At 38.8% G+C, this 27,066-nt stretch overlaps 1 protein-coding gene across 6 annotated transcripts in view; it reads left to right on the top strand.

Annotated features, from left to right (window-relative positions):
- The window catches only part of ASPSCR1 (ASPSCR1 tether for SLC2A4, UBX domain containing), a 144,761-nt gene that overhangs the window by 50,869 nt on the left and 66,826 nt on the right, over positions 1 to 27,066 (top strand). For 5 of the 6 annotated variants that reach the window (XR_011163561.1, XM_069064011.1, XM_069064013.1 and 2 more), the window contains exons 5-7: positions 5,175 to 5,232; positions 11,875 to 11,948; positions 12,897 to 13,332. Coding sequence is in view for 5 of the 6 variants with exons in the window: in XM_069064011.1 (XP_068920112.1) it covers positions 5,175 to 5,232; positions 11,875 to 11,948; positions 12,897 to 13,332 (568 nt within the window). In the remaining variant the exon portion in view is untranslated. The remainder of the gene's footprint in view (positions 1 to 5,174; positions 5,233 to 11,874; positions 11,949 to 12,896; positions 13,333 to 27,066) is intronic. The other variant, XM_069064015.1, reaches the window with a different exon arrangement.

Genomic DNA, 27,066 nt, shown 5'->3' with positions numbered 1-27,066 from the left:
TGTGTGTGTGTGTGTATGTGTGTGTGTGTGTGTGTGTGTGTGTGTGTGTGTGTGTATGTGTGTGTGTGAAGTGTCTGAGGCCAGATCTCAGAATTTTATTCTTAAGCATTCATTACCCATCCCTTCTTGGATGCCTTCGTCTGTTGAGTGAGATTCCATCTATCCTTCCTCTGAATCCTATGAAAGTTGCTTGTCCAAATTCTCTGTCATAAACTCCTAGATGTAGAAGTCATTTACTTCCAAGGTTCCCATAATTTCCACTTTATTGACCAATTCCTCTTTGATGATGAGAAGGGAGTCTGGAATAAAAATTCTTCTCATTTCTCTACCTTTTGAAGGATGAAGATTATTAAGGCAAACCAAGAGAAAATTTTAGATTCTTTCTTTTGTCATTATTATAACATATTTCTGGGTGAAGTTTGTGATCTGTTTCTTAAACTCTTTTTTTATATCCAATTTATATGCAGGAAAACAGTAGCAGACGCCAATGACAATCTCCTTATATTTTGCCTCAATTGATTGTCATGCAAATGCTGTCAACAATGCTTAACCCCTCTGATTCTACAATTCTCTGTCTTCATCTCATCTGTTAAAAAAATCAAAACAAGGGGTGGAACCAAGATGGTGGAGTGAAAGCAAGGACTCACCTGAGATCTCCCATACATTTCTTCAGAGACCTCTCCAAAGTGAATCTGAACAAATTTTAGAATGGCAGAATCCACCAGGAGACAGAGTTTGGCAGTTTTCAAGCCCAGTATAACAAGGAAAATTGATGGGTAGGATTTGTTGCCCCGGATTGGGAAACGAAGAGTGTGTAGACTGCACCAGCACAGACCCAACCGTAACGGAGCAGGAGCAAGTCTTGGCGAACTATCACCCGTGGCAGTGGTGATTCCCAAACCTCTTAGCGCAGGACAGGGGTCTGTTGGAGCTGGGTGAGAGACAAGTGCAAGGCCTATCGCAGCAGTAGCAGCTACTCCTGGGGCTTATCAGCCCACTGAAGTGGACAACCGAGAAACATAGGAGAGCAAAGCCAATTATAATTTGATATAAGTGTTTATTGACCAGCTGGTGACTGCCTCCCAATAGGGAAGATAGCATTGAGTCTTCTGAAAGGTATACTTTTATAGAGCTAGGTGTTGCTAATCAACAAAATGTGGTTCCAAGGGGGTGTAATGCCATTTCTAGTGAAGCCACCATTGATGCTGTTCCTAGTGAAGCCTTAAACAAAAACAAACCTGTATTTGGGGCAGGTTTACAGGTGAAAAGTTGCTTCACTATTGTGGCCTGTTAGGTGGTTTCCAAGGACCCTGGTAGATGTCTCCTTCTGGCAGGTTTAGGGGGCTTTGGTGTATAATTTCTGGTGGGCACTCCCCCCTTTTCTTGTTTATAGTTGAAGCTCGGACTCAACTGAGTCCAGGGGACTGTTCTCTTGCACTAAGGCTGTGGTACCCACTGCTGCCAATCCTGCCATACCAAGGCCAACTAGAATAGGGACTAAAATAGGGGCTGCCAGCAAAAAGGTGTTCTTGCATATAAGCAGTCAGAAGTTAAGCTCGGGTCAGAGGAACTTGGGGTCTACCAAAGTGCTGCCTGAGTCTGCAGGGGTGATGGTAATGGCTGAAACAGGGGGCATCCCAGGTTAGATCACCACCAGGAGGTGGGTTGAGGACTGGGTTGGGACCGGTGGGAGTAAGATCCCTCAGCACCGGAGTGTGTTGAACAAGACCCCTGGGGTCCCTTCCTGTGAAATAAAACCTGATTCCCCAAGGTGTCCCAGTTTTCCAGTCCGGTTTGGTCCAATCTAAAACCCTGATGACAACTGGGTTATATGACTTAAGGGTATGAAATGAAATGTGGTGGTCACGGTTGCCACCAGAGACCCAGTTAGCAATGGTTACACAATCCCAGTTGGCACAGTGATATTTCCCTGTCCCCCACAATCGGGAGACCCATCCTCAGGGCAGACATACGACTGGGTTGACCAAAGGCTGCTTTTCTGCCCACGTCTCCACAAGCAGCACCATTGGTCCCTGCAGAATACATGCCTGTATAGGGAAACAACATGAATCTGGGACACAGTGATCAAAGAAAAAGGGTGGGCTGGCCATGAGTTACATTTTTGAAATTAGAGACCCATCAGTTGTCTTAGTAAGAGTCCAAGAGTACAAGGTGGGAGCATAGGAGTTGGAACCGGCCAAAGGCAGGAATGCCAGGAACAGGAGCGTCAAGACAGTCTCTTAATCCTCAGTTGTAAGTCACTGGTTGGCTCTGTTACCCACAGGTCTGGTGGGTTGGGAGGAGCCGTCACCTTGATGTGTGAGGGATGGATCCAGACTTTTCTTCCCACCACCTTAACAGTGGAGTGGTCTGGTACACCGCTCAGACTGCATCCTGGATGTTTCAGAGAGCTTGGAGGGACTTGAGAAGTAAATCATTAACAGTCATACATAACAGCATTTGCCACCCGAAGTACAATAGGAGGTGGGGTGCCAAACAATTTCAAAAAGGGGAATGAATTTTTACACGTATGTGTTCAGTTACAAATATTAACACTTGCTTAGATGATGGAATAACTACAAATTCAGACTAAAACAGCAAGTTCTTTTCTGCTTTATAATTTGTTACATCAATTCAGCAAGAAACATATCTTGCAGATGGACTTCATAATAACCTGGAAAGACTTATATGAACTGATGCTGCTGAATAAGGGGAGCAGAACCAGGAGAACATTGTACACAATCACAAACACATTGTATGTGTGATGACTAATTTTGAGTGACTTGACTCTTCTCAGCACTGCAAGGTTCTAAGACAACTCCAGAAGACTCATGATGGAAAAGGCTATACGCATCCAGAGAGAATTACGGAGTCTGAATGCAGACTGAAGCAAACTATTTGTGCTCTTTTTTTTTTTTTTGGTTTCGTTTTTTTTTTCTTCTTTCTCATGGTTCATTCCATTGGTTATAATTTTTCTTTACAGCTTCACTCTTGTAAAAATATATTTAATGTGAAGGTATACATAGAACCTATATTGGATTACATGCCATCTTGAGGGGAGGTGGGGGAAGGAGAGGGAGAGGGACAAAATTTGGAACTCAAAAACTTGTGGAAATGAATGTGTAAACTAAAAATAAATTTAAAAGGAAAAAGAAAGCCCAAAATAATTTTTTTCCTTAACTAAGCCATATTCCAGTTCATGGGACCCAGCCTACCAAATTTCATTATGGTCAAATTTTCCTATTCTTAGGCTCTGAAATTCACTTTGTTCTTACTCAGTCATGTTCAATTCCTTGTGATCTGGTGGACCATACTATCCATGAAGTTTTCTTGACAAAGATGTTGGAGTGGTTTACCATTTCCTTCTTCTAGTTTATTAAAGCAAACAGATATAACTTGCCCAGGGTCAGACAGCTAAAAGGCGTCTACTATTCAGTAAGCATCTCAGGATTTTATTGCAAGGTCCTTTCTTAGATTTTCACATCTTATGAATTTCTAGGTGTCTGTACTGGTAATATTTTTCCTGCATTGTAGCTATTTTCTGTGGTATCTACTTTTGTGTGATTACTTGATTTTATTTTCCTTTTCAGTTTAGATCTCCTTTGATTAGATCTGCACAACCAGAGACTGAATGTGTTGTGGTGGTAGTGTTTTTGTTTGTTTCTTGTGATAGCGCTATCTAGGTGTACTCCATGTCCAAGAACATTCATTTTAGTATCTTAAGCAATGATTCAGGAATATAAATCCCACTCACAGTTGTCTTTTTTAAAACTGACTTCTTTAGAAACCTGTGTGTGTCCTCTGAAGTCTTTGCTTTAATTGGTCCAAGTGATTAAAAACAGCACCTGTGCTTTGAGCTCTTAAGATTTCTTGTTCAAGATTTCATAATCTTTAGCAGTACTTGTTTGTTTCCTTCTGGCATTTGTGCCCATGTGAATCATTAAAAGTGGGTACTCATCAGATTTGCTGAGTTCTGGAATGTTCTTTATCATGCCCAAAGAAGATAGTACACCTCAGTCACTCTCAGCATTGAGTCATCATCAGGTGCCCATTCTTTATTTCTTCTTTTTTTCTTTTGAGGAGAGAAGGCAAGGCAATTGGGGTTAAGTGACTTGCCCAAGGTCACACATCTAGTAAGTGTCAAGTGTCTGAAGCCAAATTTGAACTCGGGTCCTCCAGACTCCAGGACCAGCACTCTATTCACTTTGCCACCTAGCTGTCTATATTTCTTCTTCTTTACCGTATTGATTGATATTTCAAGTGATAGTACTGTGGATCCAAATTATTATTCTTTAAAGGACAATCAGTTGCATCTTCCTTATAAGATTCAGTGCTTTCCTATGTAAAGAGCATGTGATCTGTTACTTAACTCCAGCTATTCATGGTTCTTCTTCCCTTTATCTTGTGTCATATTTTCTATTCTCCATCCTTCTGACACAGCTTAAGATTCCCTTTTGTCCTATTAGATCCTTTTTTTCCTTTGTTTTTACATTAAAGCAATTTTCCCATTGTTTTGCGTGTGTGTGCATGCGCACGCATGCACACTTGTGTATTTGTGTGTGTGTGTGTTTTCAACAGCTTGGAGACATTCCTTGAACTACTTTTCCCTGCATAGTAGCTGAAAGATTGGTCATTCAGTTTGGATCACTGTAAAATTCTCTTCTCTAGAAATCCTCTCCTTTGTCATTGTTGCCAACTCTTTCATTTTACAGGTAAGTCACTAAGCCCTGGAGCAATTAATGGACTTATCTAAAGTCCCACAGCTGGTTACTGGCAGAGAAGACATTAAAACACTGGTTTCTAGATTTCTAGTAGAGTGTTCTTTCTGTTATGTTGCATATTGGAATAGTATATTTCTCATTAATTGGCAATAACCAGGTTTGGTCTGAGTAAGAATGAGTGTTATAACCAAGAGCATGAGAGAGAAAGCTGTCTTATATCTTTAGAACACAGCTTTGATTGTGGGTGGGTGTGTTGTGGCCTTCTTCCCTCACTTCTTAAGCTATGGAGGCATGGGTAATGCCTCCCACATTGACTACTCTGGGTGCTGTGGGATCTCATTTGCTTCCCTCCTAGCTGTCCTCTGAGCTAGGAGTCATGGTGACTGGCACCTGGGTGTTCTCTGTACATCAGCTTCAGAGAGCCTAAGCTGTTTTCTTTTCCTCTCCTTACAGGGAGTGTGTGGAGCAGCTGTGTGAATCTACTCCAGTCTGTGTTTACATGAGGGATGAGGTAGGTTAGCAGCTTTCTCTGGCTCAATAACTCCCCCCCCCGCCCCCCTCCCCCTCCTCAGAATTCTGGCTTCCCTTTCCCTGTGACCTCTCCTAAATCACTACACAAACTCAGTGCCACTTTCCAACCTGGAAAATTCTCTCTCCTTCAGACCTGTCTTCAAAGTGTGTGACTGAGAGAAGTTAGATCTTTTCAAAGCCTGATGTGTTTTATGGAAAAAGAAAAAAAAAAGCTCAGGCTTCGTTGGAACATAACCATAGACTGCCCGGGCGGCTGCTCCTGTAAACCTCACTCAATGCCCTGTTTGTTTTTTCAATGTCTCTCAAAGCCCAAGAGTCACAAAAGTGGTTTTGTTTTAATAAATATTTGCTTTGCTCCATGTTTTGATCTCTTTCAAAACCTTTTGCAGTGTGGAGGTTTTTTGTGTGATGTTCAGTTCTGGCTTTTGAAGCCTAGCTTTTCCTCCTCCCCACTCCTCCCTCCTTTTCCCTCTTCTTTTTTCTTTCTCACTCTTTTCTTTCTGAGAGTGATGGTTTGGGAGTACCACCTTTAGCTCTAGGTCTCTTACAACCCCCAGGTCCATGTTGCTGCTTGTCTTGACCTGAGCAAAGCTCTTGATCTTGTGTAGAGATTGATGAAAATTTAAATGCTCCTTTATTTATATACAGTTTGACATCCAAAGATCATTTTGAACATAAAGCTGACCCGTCTCCATTTCCCCTATAGCACAGTATAGCACAATACAGTAAGCATTAACAAATGCCTATGCTATAGATTGACTGAGAGACTGGGAAGGGGTTGCCTTGATTGGGGCCAAATAGGATTTTGACAGGAGGGATGAATTGTTAGATGATTAGAAGTGATAAGAATTTAAGAAGTCACCTAGTCCAGCACTCTTATTTTATAAATGCATGGACTGGGGCCATCAGAAGGGACTTGTGGAAGAGCTAAAATTTTGGTTTTCTCTTAAACTACTATTTTTGAGTCTTACTCCATTAACTGAGATAATCAGGTTGGGTCCAGGAAAGTCCAATACTTGTCTAACATTTGACATTTCCTGCTTTTATATACACTGTTTCTGTGCTATCCATTGCACAAAGATATTATCTTTTCTGTTTTCTTTGACCTTATGATTTGAGAGAGGCACATGGACACGGACATGTTTATAAGAAATATGCTTTAGAAGGAAAATGGTAAATTGATGCATGAATGAAAGTAAAGCATCTGTCATAGACAGGTCAAATGAGAAATTTGGGGAGTATGGGTGGAGAGTGGCAAAGGGTAACTTGGGAGATTTTTATGTCTAGATGGTGTGAGAAAGGGGAAGTTATCAATCTTTCTGATCTTCCCTGAAAGACTTCATGTACGAGATGGTATTTCATGAGCCTTCTCGCCAGAAGTCTTCCCTCTGGAGGTAATGTCTAACTGCTAGGATCATGTAACCCTTAAGGAGTGGAATATTGGTTTACTAGAGCAGGAGATACTTGTAGAGATAGTGTTGGGGCTTTGAGGAGGAGACTGTAGGTATCTGAAGTTACTTATTGCCACAAAGGATCAAAAAGTACTTGGAATCAGCGCTGAAGCATTGAGGACTGTGCAGTCTGGGCTTCAGGGCCTCCTTTTTAATGCGGCTGAAGAAGGGGAGTTTCGTGGCTCACCCCCTCACACACAGGATTTCCCCTGTTCCGTGTTTCTTTTCTGTGTCCCTGGGGTTTGTGCTCTTTTCATGTGCTCCCAAATAGAATGCTAAAAGCAATGCCTCCAATGAGTATAGACGGGGGGACCTTGTGCCGCCTTTTTTTCCCTAAAAAAGCTTGAAACTATCTTACTTTACTCTTCAGTAAACTTTAGGTAAATCTTTCCTTTTGGATAAACTATTCTACTTCCTGATTAGTCTAATTAAAATGATACACAAATGATCCCATTTATCTCATTTCCTTTTTGGCTTATTTTGCCTAGAAAATTTACCTTTTTTTAAGTGCTAATCTGGCTGTTTTGGTGTTCAGATCCCTGTGTTTAAGCTCCTTGAAAGCCGTGGTTAGAAAGAGAATCGATAAACTATTTATTTTTATTGCCCCCAGACAGTCAAATTAGAGCATTGGGGACATACCTTTTGTCTACTGGCTTCAGTATTACTCATAAACAATTACCTGAGTGTGCAAGGCACTTTGCCAAGTGTAGACACTCTGGATTTCGAACAGAATGTAGGTTCTTTTGCTTTAAGCACTTTCTGGAAGGAAAAGTAAGAGAATGAGCAACCCAAAATATTGATGATTTGTTACAACAGAGGAAATGACTAGGAGAAAAAATGAAGCAGTTAGGGGAAAGTCAGACCTGATGGTAAACCAAATTTAGGTCTCTTAAGGTCCCCCGGAAGACAGAAGGGCAGAGTTCTCTCTGTCAGGAATACTGCCTTGAATTGGCCCCTTTCTTTTCCGGCCCCTTCCATCTGAGAGCTCCTAAATATTAGGGATCTAGAACTCATTCTCATTATCTTTTCTTCCTTCATGGGCTATCCTATAATAATAATAGCTAGTATTTATATCGTGCTTTAAGTTTTGTAAAATACTTCATATATATTTTTTCATTTTATCTTCACAACAACCCTAGGAAGTAAGTGCTATTATTTTCCCCATTTTATAGATAAGAAAACTCAACTTGTGGATTAAAGCAAATAGAGATTAAGTGACTTGCCCACAGTTTCATAGTTAGTAAGTGAGACGGCATTTGTATTTGGGTCTTCACTTCAGGCTATTTTTACTATATGCTAAGGCTTAGGTCTCTTCACCCTCTTTAGCAATAATATTCATACATTATAACACTATTTACAATGTTCCCATCTACACTCCAGGCAAGATGGGACTGAGATTTTCAGGCAAATCAATTCCCCTCTTCCTCCTACCCCAATTTTTGTATAGCTAGAATGAACATAAAAGACAGCTTGTATCCTGGGAAGCAAGTGTAGGTCAGGGTGAGGCTCAAGCACCATTTTGCCTTGGTAATTTGGAGTAGAAATAGAGGAATGAGTGTAATAGAGTTATTTGTATGTATGTGAGAGGCAGGTCTCCTCTTAGCTTCCACTTAAGGGGTTCATTTTCTGTTCTCCTTAGGTTATTCCCCTAAATCCTTTATCTGGGAAATAGGATTATTCTAGGGGTAACTTGGAGGTAACAGCAGGTACCTGAAGCTATAGGAAAGAATTCTAGGAAACCTCAGCTTTGGGTGTTGGTGGGAAGAGGAAGGATCAGTACCTTTGTGCATATAGGACAAAGATTAAATCCTATATTGTATCAAGACAAACTGTACACATTAATGCTGATTAGTTTATGGAAAAGTAACAAAGAAAGATAATGACTAAAAATTTGGGTTGGCTGTGTAAAAGAAATACTGATTACAATCATTTATGGAAACTGCTTGCCATTTATGCCAAATTACCATATAGCATAGTAACAATTATGCATATCCTTAAATGAGTTGTTTCAATTTGTGTAAATTCTACTTGATGAAAATCTGTTCCTATATGCTCAGCATTTGTGGATTTTTTTTTTTTTTGGCTCATGTAACATAGTCATGTAATATTTTGGAAATTCTTTTGTTATTTTGAAGTTGACAAAAATCAACCAATATTATTATATTGGTTCATGATTGTTACTTCCATATACATATAAGAGCAGAAAAAGAGAATTTCATATACATAGAGGAACAGAAAAAGAATTGTACATGAAATTATAACTATATTACATACAGCTTTCATTTTTAAAAAGATACACCACTGTCAGCTGTCCTATTTGCTCATGCCTCCTGAGCTTTGTTATCATTTGTGGTTTGTTTTTTTTTAATGCTAATAACTTTTTTTTGGGGGCACCATTATTGCATTAGTTCATTTGCCATAATATGCTCAGCCATTCCACAGTTGATGAGCAAACACCTCCCTAGTTTCCAATTCTTTGCTACAGCAAAAAGACTCATTATAAATATTTTCTATATTTGGCTAATTTCTGTCTTTGATCCCTGAGGTATATACCTAGTAGTAGTATTGAAGAATGAAAGTGTATGGACAGTTTAGTCACTTTTTTGAACATAGTTCCAAATGGCTTTCCAGAAATGTTAGACCAATTCAGATCTACCAATAGTGCATTAAGTGTGCCTGTCTTCTCATAAACCCTTCGATTGTCATTTTTCCATTTTCGTTACCTTTGCCAATCTGATGGGTATGAGGTGGAACTTCAGAGTTAGTTTAACTTACATTTCTCTTTTTAGTAATTTGCATATTTTGTCTGTTCATTTGCTTTGACCATTTATCTGTTGGAGAATAGCTTTTATTGTTATATATTTGAATCAATTCCTTGTATATATTGGATATTAGATCTTTATCAGAGAAACTTACTACAAAGATTTATTTCCAGCTAACAGTTTCCCTTATACCTTTTAAACTACATTGTTTTTGTTTGTGTAAAAAGTTTAATTTTATATGATCAGAATTGTCCCATTTTATTTTCTGTGATCTTCTCTATCCCTCGTTTACTCATTTCATATCCATACTTGCAGAAGGTGTCTTCTTTCCCTTGCTCCATAAATTTGTATATAATGGTACCTAGGTCACATACCCACTTGGAACTCATTATGATAATACAATATGAGTTGTTGGTACAAACCTAATTTCTGCTAGACTTTGCAATTTTGATCAGATTGTGAGTCCATAACACAGTAGCTGGGCTCTTTGTGTTTATCAAACACTAGGCTCCTGTGTTCACTTATTTTTATGTGTTGTGTGCCTACTCTGTTCCACTAATCAACTTTCCTGCTTTTTTTTGACCAAATAATTCCAAAATTTTTTGACCAAATAATTCCAAAATAAGTTCCAAATAATTTTGATGATTACTGCTTTATTTGAGATATGGCTCTGCTAGATCCCATTTCCTCCTACCCTTACCCTCCCATTTTTTTTCATTATTTCTCTTGAGATTCTTTTTTTTTTTTTTTAAAGCAATTGGGGTTAAGTAACTTGCTCAAGGTTACACGGCCAGTTATTTCTGGGTGGATGCTAAGTGTCTGAGCCCGGATTTGATCCCCAGGTCATCCTGACACTGGGGCCGGTGCTCTTACTCACTGAGCTACCTGGATGCCCCTTCACTTGAGATTCTTGACTTTTTGTTTCTTCAGATACATCTTATTGTTATTTTTCTAGGTCTGTGAAGTAACCCTTTGGTAATTTGACTGATATGGCACTGAATAAATACATTAACTTAGGTGGCATTGTAAATTTTTATCATATTGATGGAACCCAACCATGAGCAATTAATCTCTCTCTAGTTATTTAGGTCTGTCTTTATTTCTATAAAGTGCTTTGTAGTTGTAAGCAAATAGTTTTTGTAATATATTGGTAGGTGGGCTCCCAAATGTTTTATACATTCTGTAATAATTATTTTTAATGTAACTTCCCTTTTCTCTTCCTCCTGATTGTTGTTGATAATATACATAAAGGCTGACAATTTTTGCTGGTTTTATATTTCTACTTTGCTGAAGTTATTTCTGTTATCTTTTTGTTGAATCTCTAAGATTCTGTAAAACCATCATATTGTGTGAAAAAAGCCATAATTTTGATGGCCATGTGCTTATAATTTTTTTTTAAGTTAGAAGGAACATTAATCATTTGAATAATTTTTAGGTTTGATTTTTGGTTCATGATTGAACTTTCTAGAGTCTTTTTGGGCATAGTCCTCTAGAAGTCTGGAAGCCTGGCCCCTATTTTTGGGTTGGGAGTCAGCCTTTTGTGGGTAAGGGTATATAGGCTGAGAACCAGTAGATGATCTTGACTTCTTTCTCTTTTCTTCACTAACATGTTCTGATAGAGCCCTATTGTCCTCAGTGTGTCATTTTCAGCTTTTGATCCCTTACTACACTCCAGGTTTTTTCCACCCAGGCTTGACCAGAAGTTTTCTCCAAATCTCTTGGCAAATCTTCTTTATCTCTTCCCTTCAGTCCAACTAGGTTGGTTCTCTTGTTTTATAGATCACTCATAAAATGGAAGGGACCTTAAGATATCATCAGATGTAATCCAATAATTGTATAAATCTGGAAATATGGTGCAGAGAAGTTAAATGACTAGTTAGTGGCAGAACTGAGATTAGAATATTCAGGTCTCATGACTCCTATACTCTTTCTGGAATATACCATTCTGCCATTTCACTTATGAGAAAGCCAAAAGATTGGAAGGAAAAGGATCACATGATACAGGGAATTGGAAAAAGGGCTTTGGCCCTTGTTAGAAAGATGGGAGCTTTATTTTAAGCCAGAAAAGACTAAAGAACTTAGAGTTAAGAGAGAACAAGAAGAGAGGCAACATAATTTAGTAGAGAAGATACTGGACTTGGAGTCAGCAACACCTGGCATCAAATCTTACCTTGTATACTTATTAGCTGTGTGACTCTGGGCAAGCCACTTAGCTGCTCTGTCCCTCAGTTTCATCATCTATAAAATGAAGAGGTTGGACTCAGTGATTTCTAAGGTCGCTTTTAGCTCTAAATCTGTGAACCTTCAAGAGTTCTCTTAGGAGTTGTCTGTTGCCTATTCTCTGGCCATCCATCTTCTAAGTATCTTGGACAAAGGTCTGTTCTGTTCCCCGTTTTTGTCCCCTTCCAGATAACTGGGAGAGCTGCTTTGCAGAAGATCTCACTGAAGTCACTGGGCCTAACTGGAGGCAATGCCATCATCAGGTCAGGTGGAGGAAGTTAGTCTTCCTGTCAGAGACTCTTTCTTCTTTGTAAACTTATAGTGGTAAATTTGTTTTGTTTCAGACACCAGAAAAATTCACTAAAAAAAAAGTTCAAAGGCAAAAAAAAAAAGCATCCTTACAGCAATTACTGCATTTGCCTGTTTATCTAAAACTGTTGCCCAGATGTGTTTCCCATGGTTGCAGATGTTGGCTCAGGCTTTTTACAATGTTATTTGGGTACAATTTTTTTGAAATTGTATTATAATGAGTTTGACAGACAACAACTAATGTGAATATTTCCACATACAAAGAAGAGCAGAACAAGAGGACTGTATATGAAACCATGAATCTTTTAAGTAAAGCTTTAAAAATAATTTAACATATTTATGTGTTCCAAAGTTGTCCTGCTTGTTTCTGTCCCCTTCTGAACCTTCTTTTCTTTTCTTTGTGGGTACAGATTAAAAGAAGCAGGGTAGCTTTATTAATTGGGTGGGAAATACAAATCATTTGTGTGCTTATTATTGTTTAATTAAAAAATTGTTTAAAGCCTGGTGCTGACCTCTTCCATGGGAAGCTGGCTCCTGTGGCTCCGCCTGCTGGTTGGGTTTGAGATCAGCTCCTCCTGACTAGCTTAGGTTTAAACCCCTCTCCAAATAAATAACTTTCTAGCTCCTAAGAAGGGCTTAATTTCCCTTGAGCATGATATTTGGATTGGTGCTTGTTGCACCAATTTATTGCAGTATAGAAAAAAAAGACCAAATCCTTTGTTATTTAGTCACAATAATTGGTTTAACTTCCAAATTCCATCAGAAAAACTTTGGGCTGTTTGCCCATTATCACTGTGGGTTGGGGAGTGGGACTTAGGAAATCCTAAAGGGCAATGAGGGATTTTTTTTTTTTACTGTTTCTAGTATTGCTTATTATTATGGCCTTGGTTTTTTCCCAAAAGGTTTTCCATGAAGATGTGTGAATCACCTGGCACGCAGGAGTCTGTGGTTCCTAGGATTAAAGTCACAGGAAACCCTGCCCCATCTGTCTCTATTGATGAGGCCTCCAGCAATTCTCTGCTTTCTTTGGGCTCTGGTGGGCTAAGCAGTGGCGATTTAAGTCGACCAGATGATGCAATTGCTTCAGGGATCAGCCAGATAGATTGTCTGGGCCTTAAACGGTTGGATGATGAAATGAAGCTGAGTTCCAAGGAATCAGTATCTCCTTCCTTTGTTCCTTTCTCTGGGGGTGGGCAGCGTCTTGGAGGCTCTTCTGTGCCATCAAGACATCTGGTGCCATCTTCTACCAAGTTGCCAAAATCCCTTTCTAGCCCTGGAGGCCCTTCTAAACCAAAGAAGTCCAAGCCTGGCCGGGAGCAAGAACAAGAACCAGAAGAGGTAAGAGATATTTAAGAAATGTCAGTGCACGCGGGACTCAGAGGCCTTGTAAATCTGCTTTCCCATCAGCACAGGAGGCAATAACTGTGTGTATTTTTCCTTGTACAGTGGCTTGAACATTGGAGAATGAATGAAAAGGCATTATTAAATGTTAACTTGTACCAAGCACTGTACTAAGTGCTGGGGATACAAATACAAAAGGAGAGACTGCCTCTAGCTTAGAGAAACATATTCTAATAGGAGAGACAATATATAAAGGAAACTAGAGCTGGGGAAGGGTATTTTGATTTGGAAAGTTTATAGCATGGTTATGGGAACCCAAGAATAGTAAGTTGACATATTCTTTCTAGTATCAGTGGCAGTATTATTTTATTATGGTTCCAGAACTAGGTGGAATAGGGTTGGGAAGAATAGAACTGAGAATCCAGGAGGATAAGGATTATGGTTTGATAAAATGAGTCACCAGAGCCACTCACTGATCAGAATGGGGGGGGGGTGGGGAAGGTCAGGGAGGTGAGACTTGGGATACCTGGTTTTAAGAATTTTATCTGTCATGTAGTGAAGTTGAGTTAATGGCATCTCAAGCCTTCTGCTTTATCTGACATGCTTTCATTTTTCCAGTTTGTTAATTAATTCAGTTTTTAATAATGAGCCCACTTCCCTAACCATCACCCAAATATGCTTCCTTTTACTTTTAGCTAATTGGTGTTCAAGGAATGCAAATTAACCTGAATATTAGCTTAAACGAAGCAGGATTTAGATGCTAAATTTACTGTTAAAAATTATGGGATATATTTGGAAGTTGTCTGCTAGGCGCTGAGAATTCAAAGACAAGAATAAAATAAATTCTGCCCTTCAGCAACTTATATTTGATAGGGGTTGAGATGCAACATGAACATAGATAAATACAAAGGAATTTTAGGAGGGAGAGGGGGATGATAGCTAGGGGGTTCAGGAAAGGCCACATGGAGAATACAGTGAGCACCTAAACTGAGTCTTGGAAGAGAGCTCAGGATGAGTGAGTACATTTCTGACATAGTGCCTGTGTAAAGGCAGAGAGACTAGGGGTAGATTTTCAGATTTGAGTAACAGCTTTAAGTAGTTCATATTCTCCAGAATGTAGGTTTCATGAACATATGAGTGAAGGAAAAAATCATTTAAGAGCTCAAATACAAGCAGGCAAAACAGTCTCTTTTCATTTAAGGAGCTGATGTTCTAATGGAGGAATCTTAACTTATATAGGCTGTTCAAACTTAAAACCGCAGCAAGGCTTTGGGACTTGCTGAATGTGGGAGTTGGAAACAAAAGGGTTTGAAGCTGACTGGAAGTATTGTGGTGCTTTGGTTCTGGGCAAGAGAGTGAAAACTCCACCTGTTGGAGCCTTGGTCTTGGATTCCAGTGGGATGAAGATGATAAAAGGGGTGGACACATGATTTGGAACTGCCAGAGAAGTGACATGGCGGCCTGGCTTAATAAAGTGAAGGTATACCTGTCAAGAGCCGAGGGTCTCAGGTAGGAAGAAGAGTTATGTGAAAAATGCACTTAAAAGGTAGGTGGGAGTCTCCGTATTGTAGAGGAGGCCCGGCTGAGTAGTTTATATTTCTTTCTTTCTTTTTTTTGCCTTTTGGAGGGCAATTGGGGTTAAGTAACTTGCCCAAGGTTACACGGCTAGTTTTTTTGTGCGTGTGTTGTGTCTCAGGCCAGGACCGAACTCGGGTCCTCCCGACTCCAGGGCTGGTGCTTTACTCACTGCGCCACCTAGCCGCCCCTTGAGTAGTTTATATTTCATTTCGAAGGCAATAGGGATCCTCTGATGATTTTTATATCGGGGGAGGGTTTGTGACATGGTCAGATATATGTTCTAAGAATATTTGTCCTGAGCATACTTTGGAGAAGGAAGAAGTAGAATACTGTTGCTATAGTATAGATGAGAGGTGTCAAGGGGTTAAACTAAGGTACTGTGTGAGTGGATGTGGCAAACATTGTGCTAGATGCTTTACAGATATCTTACTTTATCCTTACAACAGCCGTGGGGGGTTAATGCTGTTACCCCAATTTTGCAGTTGAGGAAATAGGCAAATTGAGGTTAAATGACTTGCCCAAGGTCATCCAACTAATAAGGATTTGAGGCCAAATTTGGACTCATGACTTTCTGACCTTAGGCCCAGTGCTCTATCCCCTGTAGCACCTTAATAGCTCTTCATGACAGGACTTGGTAGCTGCTTGGATATGGTGAGTGAGAAAGAGGAAAGAGGCAAGGATCACTTGGAGGTTGTAAGCCAGGGTGACTTAAAAGGATGGTGGTACCTTCAACTGAAATTGAAAAGTTTGGAACAAGAAATTGTTTTTTTTAACTCTCAAATTTTTTTTAGAAGTAACAAACATTTCTTTTATCTCCTTCATACCTCCTTTTCCCCATCAAGAAAGAAAAAAAATTAAAACTCTTTTGCCAGATATGCATTGTCAAACTTTAGTAGGGGCAGCTAGGTGGCACAATGAGTGGCAGAGTGGCAGGCCTGGCGTCAGGAAGACTCATCCTTCTGAATTCAAATCTGGCTTCCCACACTTACTAATGGTGTGACTTTGGGTGAGTTATTTAATGACTTTTTGCTTCAGTTTCCTGAACTGTAAAATGGGGATAATAGTTAATAGTAGCTACCTCCCAGGGTTGTTGTGAGGATCAAATAAAATAATAGTTGTAAAGGATTTAGCACAATGCCCTGCACATGGGAGATTCTTATTTCCCCTCTCCCTTTAGTTTTTGTCAAATAGTGAGTAGCCGGGGTCCTTTGGTTTATGGAGCAATGACAATAGTATGTTAGTTTGCTTTTTTATGTTGTATTCAGGAAATGGATGTTTGGAGAAAATGTACTAAGTTCCATTTTGGACATGTTGAGCTTGATATGCCTATGAGACATATAAGTAGTGATATTCATTCAGTTGGTGGTGCAGAACTGGAGTCAGGAGAAAGAGAATGATGAAATTTATAGATCTGGGAGATATCTGCATAGAGGTGGCAAATGAGCTCATGGCAATAGCTGGGATTGCTGCAAGAGATGATATAGAAAGAACATTGTAACAGTGTTGCATTTTGGATTCTGGTATACAGTTTTTCTGTCCTTAGTCATTAACTCAGATCCTCAGCCCATTTTGCCGCTCACATCCCCAAATATCACATATGCTAACGTGCACTTATTAGCTAGTTTACTTTTTATTGTCTCTACCCATCTTCAACCTCTCTTATCAAATATTGGCAGAGAGAAATGAGGAAACCTAAGCTGTCTAGACACATTAAGGAGGTTTCTGAAATTCATCAATATGTTTAATTTAGAGCAAGACCACAGTCTTGCCCCTACGTTGCATATCCAGGAATATATTTTTCCTGGTTTTAGGTAGACTTTTATAGTCATACCAGCATTGAAATTGCCTGGTCATTTGTTTAAAGACTTTTAGATGATTGTCAACATCATTATGCTTCTGAAGATTGCCCCTTATCTTTTATTTATTTATTTTTTTGGTGAAGCAATTGTGCTTATCCATTATGAGTCAGTCCAACCTTGTCCAAGTCATGTCCTGGCCAGTTAAAATCATGCAGAAGCATTTAAAGAGGGCACACAAAAAGGAAAAGACTGGTTAGGACACATCTGGTCAGTTCTTTCCCTGAAGGTTGCTATAGAATTGTTTCCTTAGTCTTTAGGGCTTTTTCCAGTCTTTTTTTTCCCCCAGTAACTCAAAAAATAAGTTTCCATTAACATCCTTGGGAATTTTTTGCATGGTCTGGGACTTCTCACCAGCAGGGAGTTTCTCTAGTGTTCAGTCTTAATCTCCTCATGTCTTCATTTCAGTTTAGGCCTCATTAGGATGTTGCTCAGTACGACTCTTGAAGACATTGTGGAAAATACAAGTTTTTTTTTATGAATAAGGAACTGCTTCATCTCTTTCTTACTACTTAATCATTTTAAGTCCAGTGTAATAAAACTACTATGGCTGACTGTGATTTTGTTACAAATAGGAGTAAACTCAGTGAAACATGACCCTCTAGTTTTTAATCTTGGTTTCATGAAATAGTTGAATTTTCATTTGAAAAGAATGATATTCCCTAATCTTTCCCTCAGTTAGTCTCACTCCTTTTCCATACCAGATGCACATAGTTTAATTACAGCACTTATGCAAAAAATGTGATGTTGGGTGACACAAGATAAGTATGGTATGATGACTTATGTATATATATATATATATAAATTGACTGGTACCCACTGAAAGCAGCCAAGAAGAGGGCTTCAAGAAATGTGATTTGTCTCTTTGATAGCATTTGCTTGGATTTTCATGGGGATTTGTAGTGGAGGGGGATTTCTGAATCTGTGTAGCTATAAGGGGATGCTTTCCTTAATCATTTTCTGTGAGCTGTATGACCTGCTAACTGGCAGCTCAAGAGGATGATGGGTGGAATTAAATACAAGAAGGTGAAATTTTTTTTTGTTTAGCTTTCTTTTTAAACCAAGCTACAAGTTTGGTTCTAAACATCAAATTGCATTGTTTGTTTGTTTATTGAGTTCATGCATTGCTGTTTAAAATGTTTTATTGATAACTTTTTTCTTTATATCATAGTCATCTTCAGATTGAACCCTCCCTCCAGAATGAACCCTTCCCTATGACAAAGAAAAATAATTAAGCAAAGCCATTCAATAATTAGGGCCACTGGCTAGATCAGTTTGAATGAAGGTTCTCTGTGTTGAATGCTAGGAGTTCCAAAATGAAAAGACTTGATCAGTTTCTCATACTCATTTCATTTGACCCCCCCCAAAAAAAACTAAAAAAATTTTTCACCCACCTATGTTTAATTCCTACATTTGGCAACAAAGAACCTCTCCACATGATTATTTGGTAAGTCTGTCCATACTAGAGAAAGGAAAAGGAGAAAATCCATGATCAGGACTTATGTGTCCAAATGAGATTTATTAAAGGATAGTCTCTTCAGCCAGCTGAGGTCTCTGAAAGGTGAGAGAAGGGACTACTGTGATCTTCTTAATCTATTCCTGGACTAGAGTGATGATGTAGCTATTCCCAAGATGGTTTCTCTGCTTTCCCTTTTTTATAGATGAAGTCTTTTCTCTGGTGAGTGTTAGGAATGCTCCTTCCTTTTTAGGAAGGATAGATAGCATTAAACTGAGGCAAGGGAATAGTGTTTAAGTGACTTGTTCGAGGTCCCACAGTAAGTGTCTGAGGCCGTATTTGGATTCTCCTGATGCCAGGACAGTGCCACCTATCTGTCCCAACCACATTAGATTTAGTGGTTAGGGAGTCTGGGAGATAAGGAAGAGGTAGAAGGTATCATTCCTATCTTCAAGGAACTGAGGGTCTAACAAGGGAAGAGAAAAACAACACTTGAAATAATTTGGAACAGGGGCGGCCAGGTGGCTCAGTGAGTAAGAGCACTGGCCCCAGTGTCTGGATGACCTGGGATCGAATCCGGGCTCAGATACTTAGCACCACACCCAGAAATAACTGGCCGTGTGACCTTGAGCAAGTTATTTAACCCCAATTGCTTAAAAAAAAAATAATTTAGGGGCGGCCAGGTAGCACAGCGAGTAAGAGCACCGGCTCCAGTGTTGAGAAGACCTGGAGATCGAATCCTGGGCTCAGACACTTAGCACCAACCCAGAAACACCTGGCCGTGTAACCTTGAGCAAGTTACTTAACCCCAATTGCTTAGGGGCGGCCAGGTGGCTCAGCAAGTAAGAGCACCGGCTCCAGTGTCGGGATGACCTGGATCAAATCCGGGCTCAGATACTCAGCACCACACCCAGAAATAATAACTGGCCGTGTAACCTTGAGCAAGTTACTTAACCCCGATTGCTTTAAAAAAATAATAATAATAATAATAATTTGGAAGCACTTAAATGCTAAACTGTTTTACATTCACTCTGAATGCAGTAGTTCAGAGAAGAAGGGAGAAATCTCAGAAGAGTTTTATGAGTTTTGTGGATTAGAGTTGTGGAGGAAGACTTTATGGAGAGTCTTGTTGGTTATATGAATGATCGATAGGGTTTGATTAATAATTCATTTATTTAACACTTTAAGGTATATAAAGCACTTTCCTTAAAACAGTTCTGTGAGATCAGTAGAGCAAATAATATTATCATTTTACAGAAGAGGAAACGGAAGACCATAGGTGACTTTTCCATCATGTCACAGCTTACAGCCTTAGACCTGGGTTTCAAACCCAGGACTCCTACCTTCCAAGTCCATTGTTTGTTCCAGTATATCACACTGGAGAGGTACAGAGGAGCAATCAGTGAATTATAGATAGGGGAAGCATCAGGGGCAGAGACTCACAAATGGAAATTACCATTCCATGTGTTGTGTACAATACAAGTCTGACAGAAGCAGAGGACTTATATTTGTGATTAGTGAGAAATTAGGTTGGATAGACATGATGGAGTCAGATTATGGAAGGCCTTGAAAAAATAGGTAGTAGAGTTTGAGTGTGATATAGTAGATAATGGGAACCATTATGGGTTCTTAACTAGGGGAGTAAAATAGAGAAAACAATATTGGATAATATGACAGCAAGAAGCATTAAAGTAAAAAGAGGCTATAGGCAAGGAGATCTGTTAATACAGAGTTACTGTAATCTAGGTATGAAGTAGTGAAGAGCTAAACAAAGATGGTGGCAGCATGAATAAAGAATAAAGGGATGAATCATGGTGGATTTAGAGCTGAAAGGGACCTTGGAACTCATTTAGTATGACTGTTTCATTTTACATATGAGGAAACTGAGGACCAAAAAAGTGAAGTACCTTACCCCAGTCACACAGATAGTTAAATAGCGAGTCTAACATTTGAACAAAAGGCCTTTTCCTTCAGCTTTTCACTACATTATATTCCAGTACCACTTCTGTGGGCTTACAAGTGTGACTTTATTTATATTCAAGGCCATGAGGCTTGAATTTTTTTAAATATAATTTTCAAAAATGAGAAGCAAGAGTCCAAGATGTGAAAAATCAAGGATGGAGAAATACATAGTTGATGCTTAATCTAATAGAAAGCAAACAGCAACTATACCACAGTTATGTGTGAATTAATTATTAGAGGCAAAGTAAATTTACATCTTTAAAAAGATTTTAATCTGCAAAATGTCCTTTTTCAGTATTGCTTCTTTTACATGATCTGGCATTGATTTCACAAGGTTTTGTCACATATTTAATTTTCTGTCAAAAAAATCACAGTTTTAACATTTTATATTAAACCAATATTTGGCTAATAGCTATTTTTTCCCTTAGATTTTCAGTGGGATTTAAATTAGGCAGGTTTCCAGGTCACTAAAGGATATTTATTTCCATTTCTCAGATAAATTTCTTAACATTTGTGTCATGTACAAAGCTTTATCATAGTATTCCATCTTCCCTTAGGAATTTCTGTAAGTTCTGAACAATTTTAATTCTTAGTCTGTCAGTATGTTTATCAAAGTTCATCATTCCCTCAATGTAGACAAAACTTTCAGACCCAATGGAAGTAAAAACATCCTTAAAACATTTTTTTAGATAGATATTTTACAGTTTTTTGATTCCCAGATCTTACAGGCTCACCTAGACTTCTTACTGCCAGTCCAGTCAAACTGCCAGTCCAGTTTATTAAGTGCCTACTATATGCTAGGCATTATACTAAGTATATAATTAATAAAAAGAAAGATAGTCCCTGCTCTTAAGGAACTTACAACCTTAAAGGCAGGGACAGCACAGAAAATAAGGTAGGAAAAGGGGGTTGGAAGACGCCAGGGGATACCTAGTTTGGGGACATCTTGTTCTGTGAAATTGAAGCCGGGAGCAGCAGCAGAGGCATAGTGGAGTTTCTGCCCTCTATAAAGGAAGGCATTGGGAAGAGTGGTACTCCATCCTTCAGCCCTCCAATCTGAGGGGAGAGGAGACTGGGGGAAGTGGTGTCAGTCAAAGCTTGAGTTAGCAGCATAGTGAGTTTATAAGTGATATTATCCTGGTAGGAGCATCCTGTTCTGTGGAATTGAAACCAGGCAGGGCAGAAGACTCAAAGTCTTCCTGTAACAGTTTTAACATAGTCTTGAATGAAAAAGTGAGTTTCATCTATAAAATTATCTTTTTTCCAATCCTCAGTACTTCGTCTTTGTGTTGTCTTGCTCATGAGAAGCATTTTTCTTTATGACAGTGGTTAGCTGCTCTTAAAAACTTGGTCTTGTTATTCTTCCGGTTTCAAGAAGCTTACATTATACAATAGAGGTATCAGTAACAACCCTTTCAGCTGACAGGTCTATCTGAAGGCTTTTGCTTGTTTTCAAAGGATTAATTAGACTGTTTCACAGCAGTATCAATTCTTGGTGGATTATTGTTTTGTCTTGTTTTCATCTGCATTTTGCTTTGCAGTTTGGTGCAGCTAATCCCGTTTGGTTGTAAGCTTGAATGATCCTTGAAACCCTTGACTTGCCACACCAACAGATGCTGTAATATCTCTAATAGTCATTGAGTTGTGCTCCTTAAGAGCTACTATTTTTGGGCATTTCTATGGCATTATTAATGTACATTTTTAAAAATCACAATTAAAAACACAACAAAAATTGAGCGGTGCAATATGTGTATGGCATGAATTTCAGCACTCAGCTGACAGAGAACTAACTAAAGGTGGGGAAAACAGTTCGGTCTGGTTTCATCTGATCAAAGTCAGATGTTCTGAGCCAGTCTAGTGTCTGCAGAAGCATAAACCTTACTGTCACAGAATGAAACCATATGAAAATTGTTGCTGGACCCAAGTGCTTTTTATACTCAGAACATTTTAAAGGAAGAAATGACAGGAATTGATGAAAAGCTGAAGGTACATATTAAAGTAAAGGGAGTAATCAAAAGCAGCTCCAGAGTTTTTAGCCAGGAAGAATGAGAGAATGGTGATACCACTAATAGTAATGCTAGTAAGAGGACATTGTTTAGTAGGTAAGAAGACATTGTTTAGTGGGAGAAGATATGCTGTTTTAGACATTTTGAGCCTGGAGTGAAGACATATGAGTTGGTACTCTGCTTGTGACTGCTATAAGAAGTCAGAACTGTGATGTCACCACATAAGTCATCAGTGTAAAAGTGGTATTTGAAGATACATTAGTGAATTGTGACAGAGCAAAACTTGGGGAGAAAAACATTGGCCTCATACAGTTTTAGAAATGAAGAAAGGATAGAGTTTCATAAAGGTTTTCAGTGATGTCAGTGTCTTAGAGAAGTCAGTGAGGAGGAAAACCAAAAGAAGGCCATTGGATATGGTAATTAGGAGTTTATTAATCACCTTTTGTAACAGAAATGTTGAGATATTGGCATGGGCAGAAGCTATGTTAGAGAGGCAAAGAAAATGGGTGAATAGGAAGTAGAGAAGATGGATATAGGCATAGGTATCACATTTGAGAATTTTGGCAGGGAAAAGAAGGATTAGACAGTAGCTTGAAAATATAACAAGATTAAGCAAAGACAATTGATTTTTTATATTAGTTTTATGAGAACTGTCATGGGATTATTTTGTTCTGTTTATATTTGGACCATGATTTCTAATATCTCATGCACCAGTCACTAGCCAAGTAATGTAAAACTTACTGCTCTTAAAATTCCTTTTTCTATTCTGTATCCATTGTCTGATTTCTGTGAAGTTACAGTACAATTAATATATTCTATATAATTTTTTTTTTTGCTTTTTGGAGGGCAGTTGGGGTTAAGTGACTTGCCCAGGGTCACACGGCTAGTTTTTTTGTGTTAAATGTCAGAAGTCGGATTTGAACTCAAGGTCCTCCTGACTCCAGGGCCGGTGCTGTGTTCACTGTACCACCTAGCCACCCCACAGATGATATATTCTTTTAGGGGTTGTGGTGAAAAGATCTATTTCATCCCTTTTCCAGGAGTGAGAGTCCTACATTATTTAGTCCTCACAATAGATCCCATTTATCCCAGTTTACAATGTAGTGCTTAGCACGATGCCTGGCACATATAGTTGGTTTGCTGACCAATTTTATATTCTCATCTCATTCTGGTCTCTGTTAGACTTTACTACCTTTGTTGTTTTACTTCCAGTTTTTGTGTTATCTCCATAATTAGGAAGCTGATTTTTTTATGCCAAAGTGCAAGACTTTACAATGATCTCAATTGAATTTCAGCTTATTAGATTGAGCTGAATCCTCTAACATGTCAAGATTCTTTGAGATCCTGATTTGTCATCCACTGTGTTGGTTACCCCTCCCAAATTTATTTCACCTACATACTTAATGAGCCTAGCATGAATACTTTTATCTAAGTAATTGACATAGTTTTATCAAATAGCATATGAGGCAAAGCATAGAATCCTGGAGTGCTTTGCGATAGACTTCCTGCCACGATGACATTGAACCCCATCAACGATTCTTCTCTGAATCCATCTAATTGTATTATCTAATCCCTATCTCTCCATATTCTCCATAAAAATAGTATGAGTTATTTTTTTTCATAAGTTTTGCCAAAATTGAGGTAGATTGTATCAATGTTAATTCCATCATCTGCTAATTTAGTAATTTTGTCAAAAAAGGAAATGAGGTCTGTCATCACTTCCTCTTTCTTCAGATTTTGCCACAATGCCTCAGCTTCTTACCCTTGCATCTTCTTTTTCCCACTGGTGAATTCTTCCTGGAACTTCTATTTTGAGGAAGGGCCTAGACCAGCCATCCTTCATTCTGGGACTTCACCTATGTGGATACCTCTCCTCTTTAGAATGTAAACTCCTCAAATGCAAGGACTGTCTTTTGGTTTTTATTTGTTTCCCCAGTGCTTAGCCCAGGTTCTGGCATATAGTAAGTGCTTTTTGACTGGATGAAGCCATGTTGGCTTTTTGTAATCAGGATCTAAATATAGCCAACTATGCGCTACTTTAGAATTTTTACAATGGTCAGGTTTTTTTTTCTTCCTTTCTTTTTTCTTCTCTCCCTTTTTTCTTTCTACCCTTTCTGCTTCCCTTCCTTCCTTTCTCTATTTCTCTCCTACCCTTCTCCCCATCACTTCTTCCTTACCTTTCTCCTTTCCTTCTTTTCCTTCTTCCTTAAAATTAGAACATTTGCTCTTCTCTAATCTTGTGACATTTCTCCTTTTTCCTGTCATATTTCAAATATCACTGACATTGGCTCAATAATCACATTTGCCAGTTTTGTAGGACCCAAGCGTTTAGAACACATGGTATATCAGACTGGTTAGCATTCACTTTCTTTGTTATTTTTTCCCTTCTTGTGCCCCCCCCCAAACCTCCCCAAAGTTTGAGTTGGGGCTTTGAGGGGGTTGATATTATTGTTATTACCATTATTAAAGAATAAATTCCTAAGTACCTTTTCCCCATGCTTAGCACAGAGCCATGTGTAACTATACTCAATGTGTTAATTGCTTATGGCCCAATTTCTTTCCCCCGGACTCTAGGATCAGCTGGCTAGGGCTGATTTTCAGTTCTGGATTAGGATGGGTCGATTTTCTTATTGTGGTTTCTTTCATGAGCTTCTCCTAGTCCCTTTGTGTGATTCTTCAGTTCTTAACTGATATTTTCAACACCTCCCTGTTTCCTGTAGTCTGGGAATCTCATTGATGCACTGCTTGTCCTCCTTTCCCCTCCCCCTTTTTGATCATTAGTGCAGATGTGAAGGCTGCTGGGCCCATTTTGAACCCTCTTGCTTTTTTAGAAGCCAGCCCTTGCCTGACCCCATCTATCAGCCCATGTGACTGTTTCTTTCCTAAGCCAGTTGGAATTAATATTGAGAGGAAGACTTGATATAACACTGTCAGAAAGATGTATTCTTATACAAACATTCTATTCATGGCCATCTCTTGATCTCTTACTTCTGTCCCTCTCAAAAAAACCCTGTTTTCTCTGACATATCTTATTCTTTATGATCTCTTGGGCCTTTTGGCAATATGTGATTCTTTCATCTTTCTTTCTTTCCTGATGATCCCATGGTTCTTCTGACTGAGACTGGTTGAAAAGGACTATAGATTTGGTAGGAGAGGACAGATTAGCCTCTCAGGCTGAACCAGTCTTAAAGATTTTCTTACCCCAGATATGCACTGAAGTAGGTATAGGAGCTCTACCCGGTTATATTGTAATACAGGCTGTGAATTAGGTACTTTGGGGTTTTAAAAAACAATTATAAAATTAGTTTTATTTTTAAATTTAGTTTAATTTAAGTTTTTGTTCTAAATTTTCCCCTTTACTTCCCCCATCTCTTATCCTGAGAAGTCAAGAAAAACAAAACCCATTACAAATATGTAGTCATGAAAAACAAATTACTGTATCAATCATATCCCCCTGCCCTCAAAAAAAGATAAAGAAAAAAGAGAAAAAAAATGCCTAATTTTGCAATATGAGTCATCTTTCTATTTAGAAGTGGATAGCATATTTCATCATGGATCCTTTGGAATTGAAGCAGGTCATTGCAATGATCAGCAATGTCTTTCAAAGTTGATTATCTTTACAATATTGCTGTTACTGTATAAATTGTTCACCTGTTCCTGTTTACTTCACTTTGTACCACTTCATACAAGTCTTCCCAGATTTTTCTGAAACCATCCTCTTCATCATTTCTTACACCACAATAGTATTCCATCATAGTCATATACCATAATTTGTTCAGTCATTCCCTAGTTGATATTCATCCCCTCAGTTTCAGTTCTTGGCCATCATATTAAGTTTAAAAGTCAGCAAAACCAGTTAAATATATTTTATGATTTTCTACATTTTATTACATGAATCTCACCATATAAAATGTTTACAGGTTTTGCTTCCTCATAATTTTCTTTTTGTTCATTTGTCTCTGTTTGCTTTTTATATCCTAATCAGTTTGTACTCTTTTCTTTTTGTTCTGTTTTTTTTTTCCTTTGCATTATTTCATACAACTTTTTCTAGATTTCTCTGTGTTCCTATTCCTTATAGATATTTATCTTGATTGCATTATAGCTTTGCAGTTGGGTGGAACAGCATCATGGTAGGAGATACTGTGGTCAAAGACCCAACCCTTTTTTCTTTCAGGGCCTGCTAACACAGAGTCCACTTATGGAAAGGGTCAGTTAGTCAAGTATATCTTCATTGAGCCAATTTTACTTTTCCTGGGGATGGGTCAGTGAAAGGAAGGAATACAGTTTGAAACAGAAGGCTTTGTATACTTTAATCTTAAAGTTTTGTTCCCATCTTCCGGAGGATCCTTTTCAAACAGCCTCTCAGGGGCAGCTAAGTGGTTCAGTGAATAGAGCACTGGCCCTGGAGTCAGGAGTTCAAATCTGTCCTCAGACACTTTAACACTTACTAGCTTTGTGACCTTGGGCAAGTCACTTAACTCCAATTGCCCTGCCTTCCCCCCTCCAACAAAAAAAAGTCTTAACAGCCTCTCATTCCCAGAAGGAATCTAGTTTCTATTTCTTTCAGATCATCTGAATCTAAATAATAAATTTGTCACTTGACAAGTTAGGAGACTTCACCTTAAACATTGTTTTACAGTCTCTCAGATCATGATTTCAGAGTCAACTTTGGCTCTCTTTCTTACCTTCCATCCTTCATATAGTCAATAAGTCCCATTGAGAGTAAGATTCTTGAGGGTAAGAAAGGTATGATTTTATACCTTTTTAATATTTTCCGCCCCTTAACCTGCTCCTCCCCTCCCCCCCCCCAAATGATGCTCAGCATGGGACCTCATACTTAGTAAGTGCTCAGTAAATATTTATTAAAGGAAGG

This window comes from Petaurus breviceps, unplaced genomic scaffold (assembly GCF_028583685.1).
Source record: "Petaurus breviceps papuanus isolate PSGF00001 unplaced genomic scaffold, PetGlider_PUasm1.0 90617, whole genome shotgun sequence".
Taxonomy (NCBI): Eukaryota; Metazoa; Chordata; class Mammalia; order Diprotodontia; family Petauridae; genus Petaurus; species Petaurus breviceps.
The sequence above is the reverse complement of the archived record's forward strand: the minus strand, read 5'-3'. Positions and strand labels throughout refer to the sequence as shown.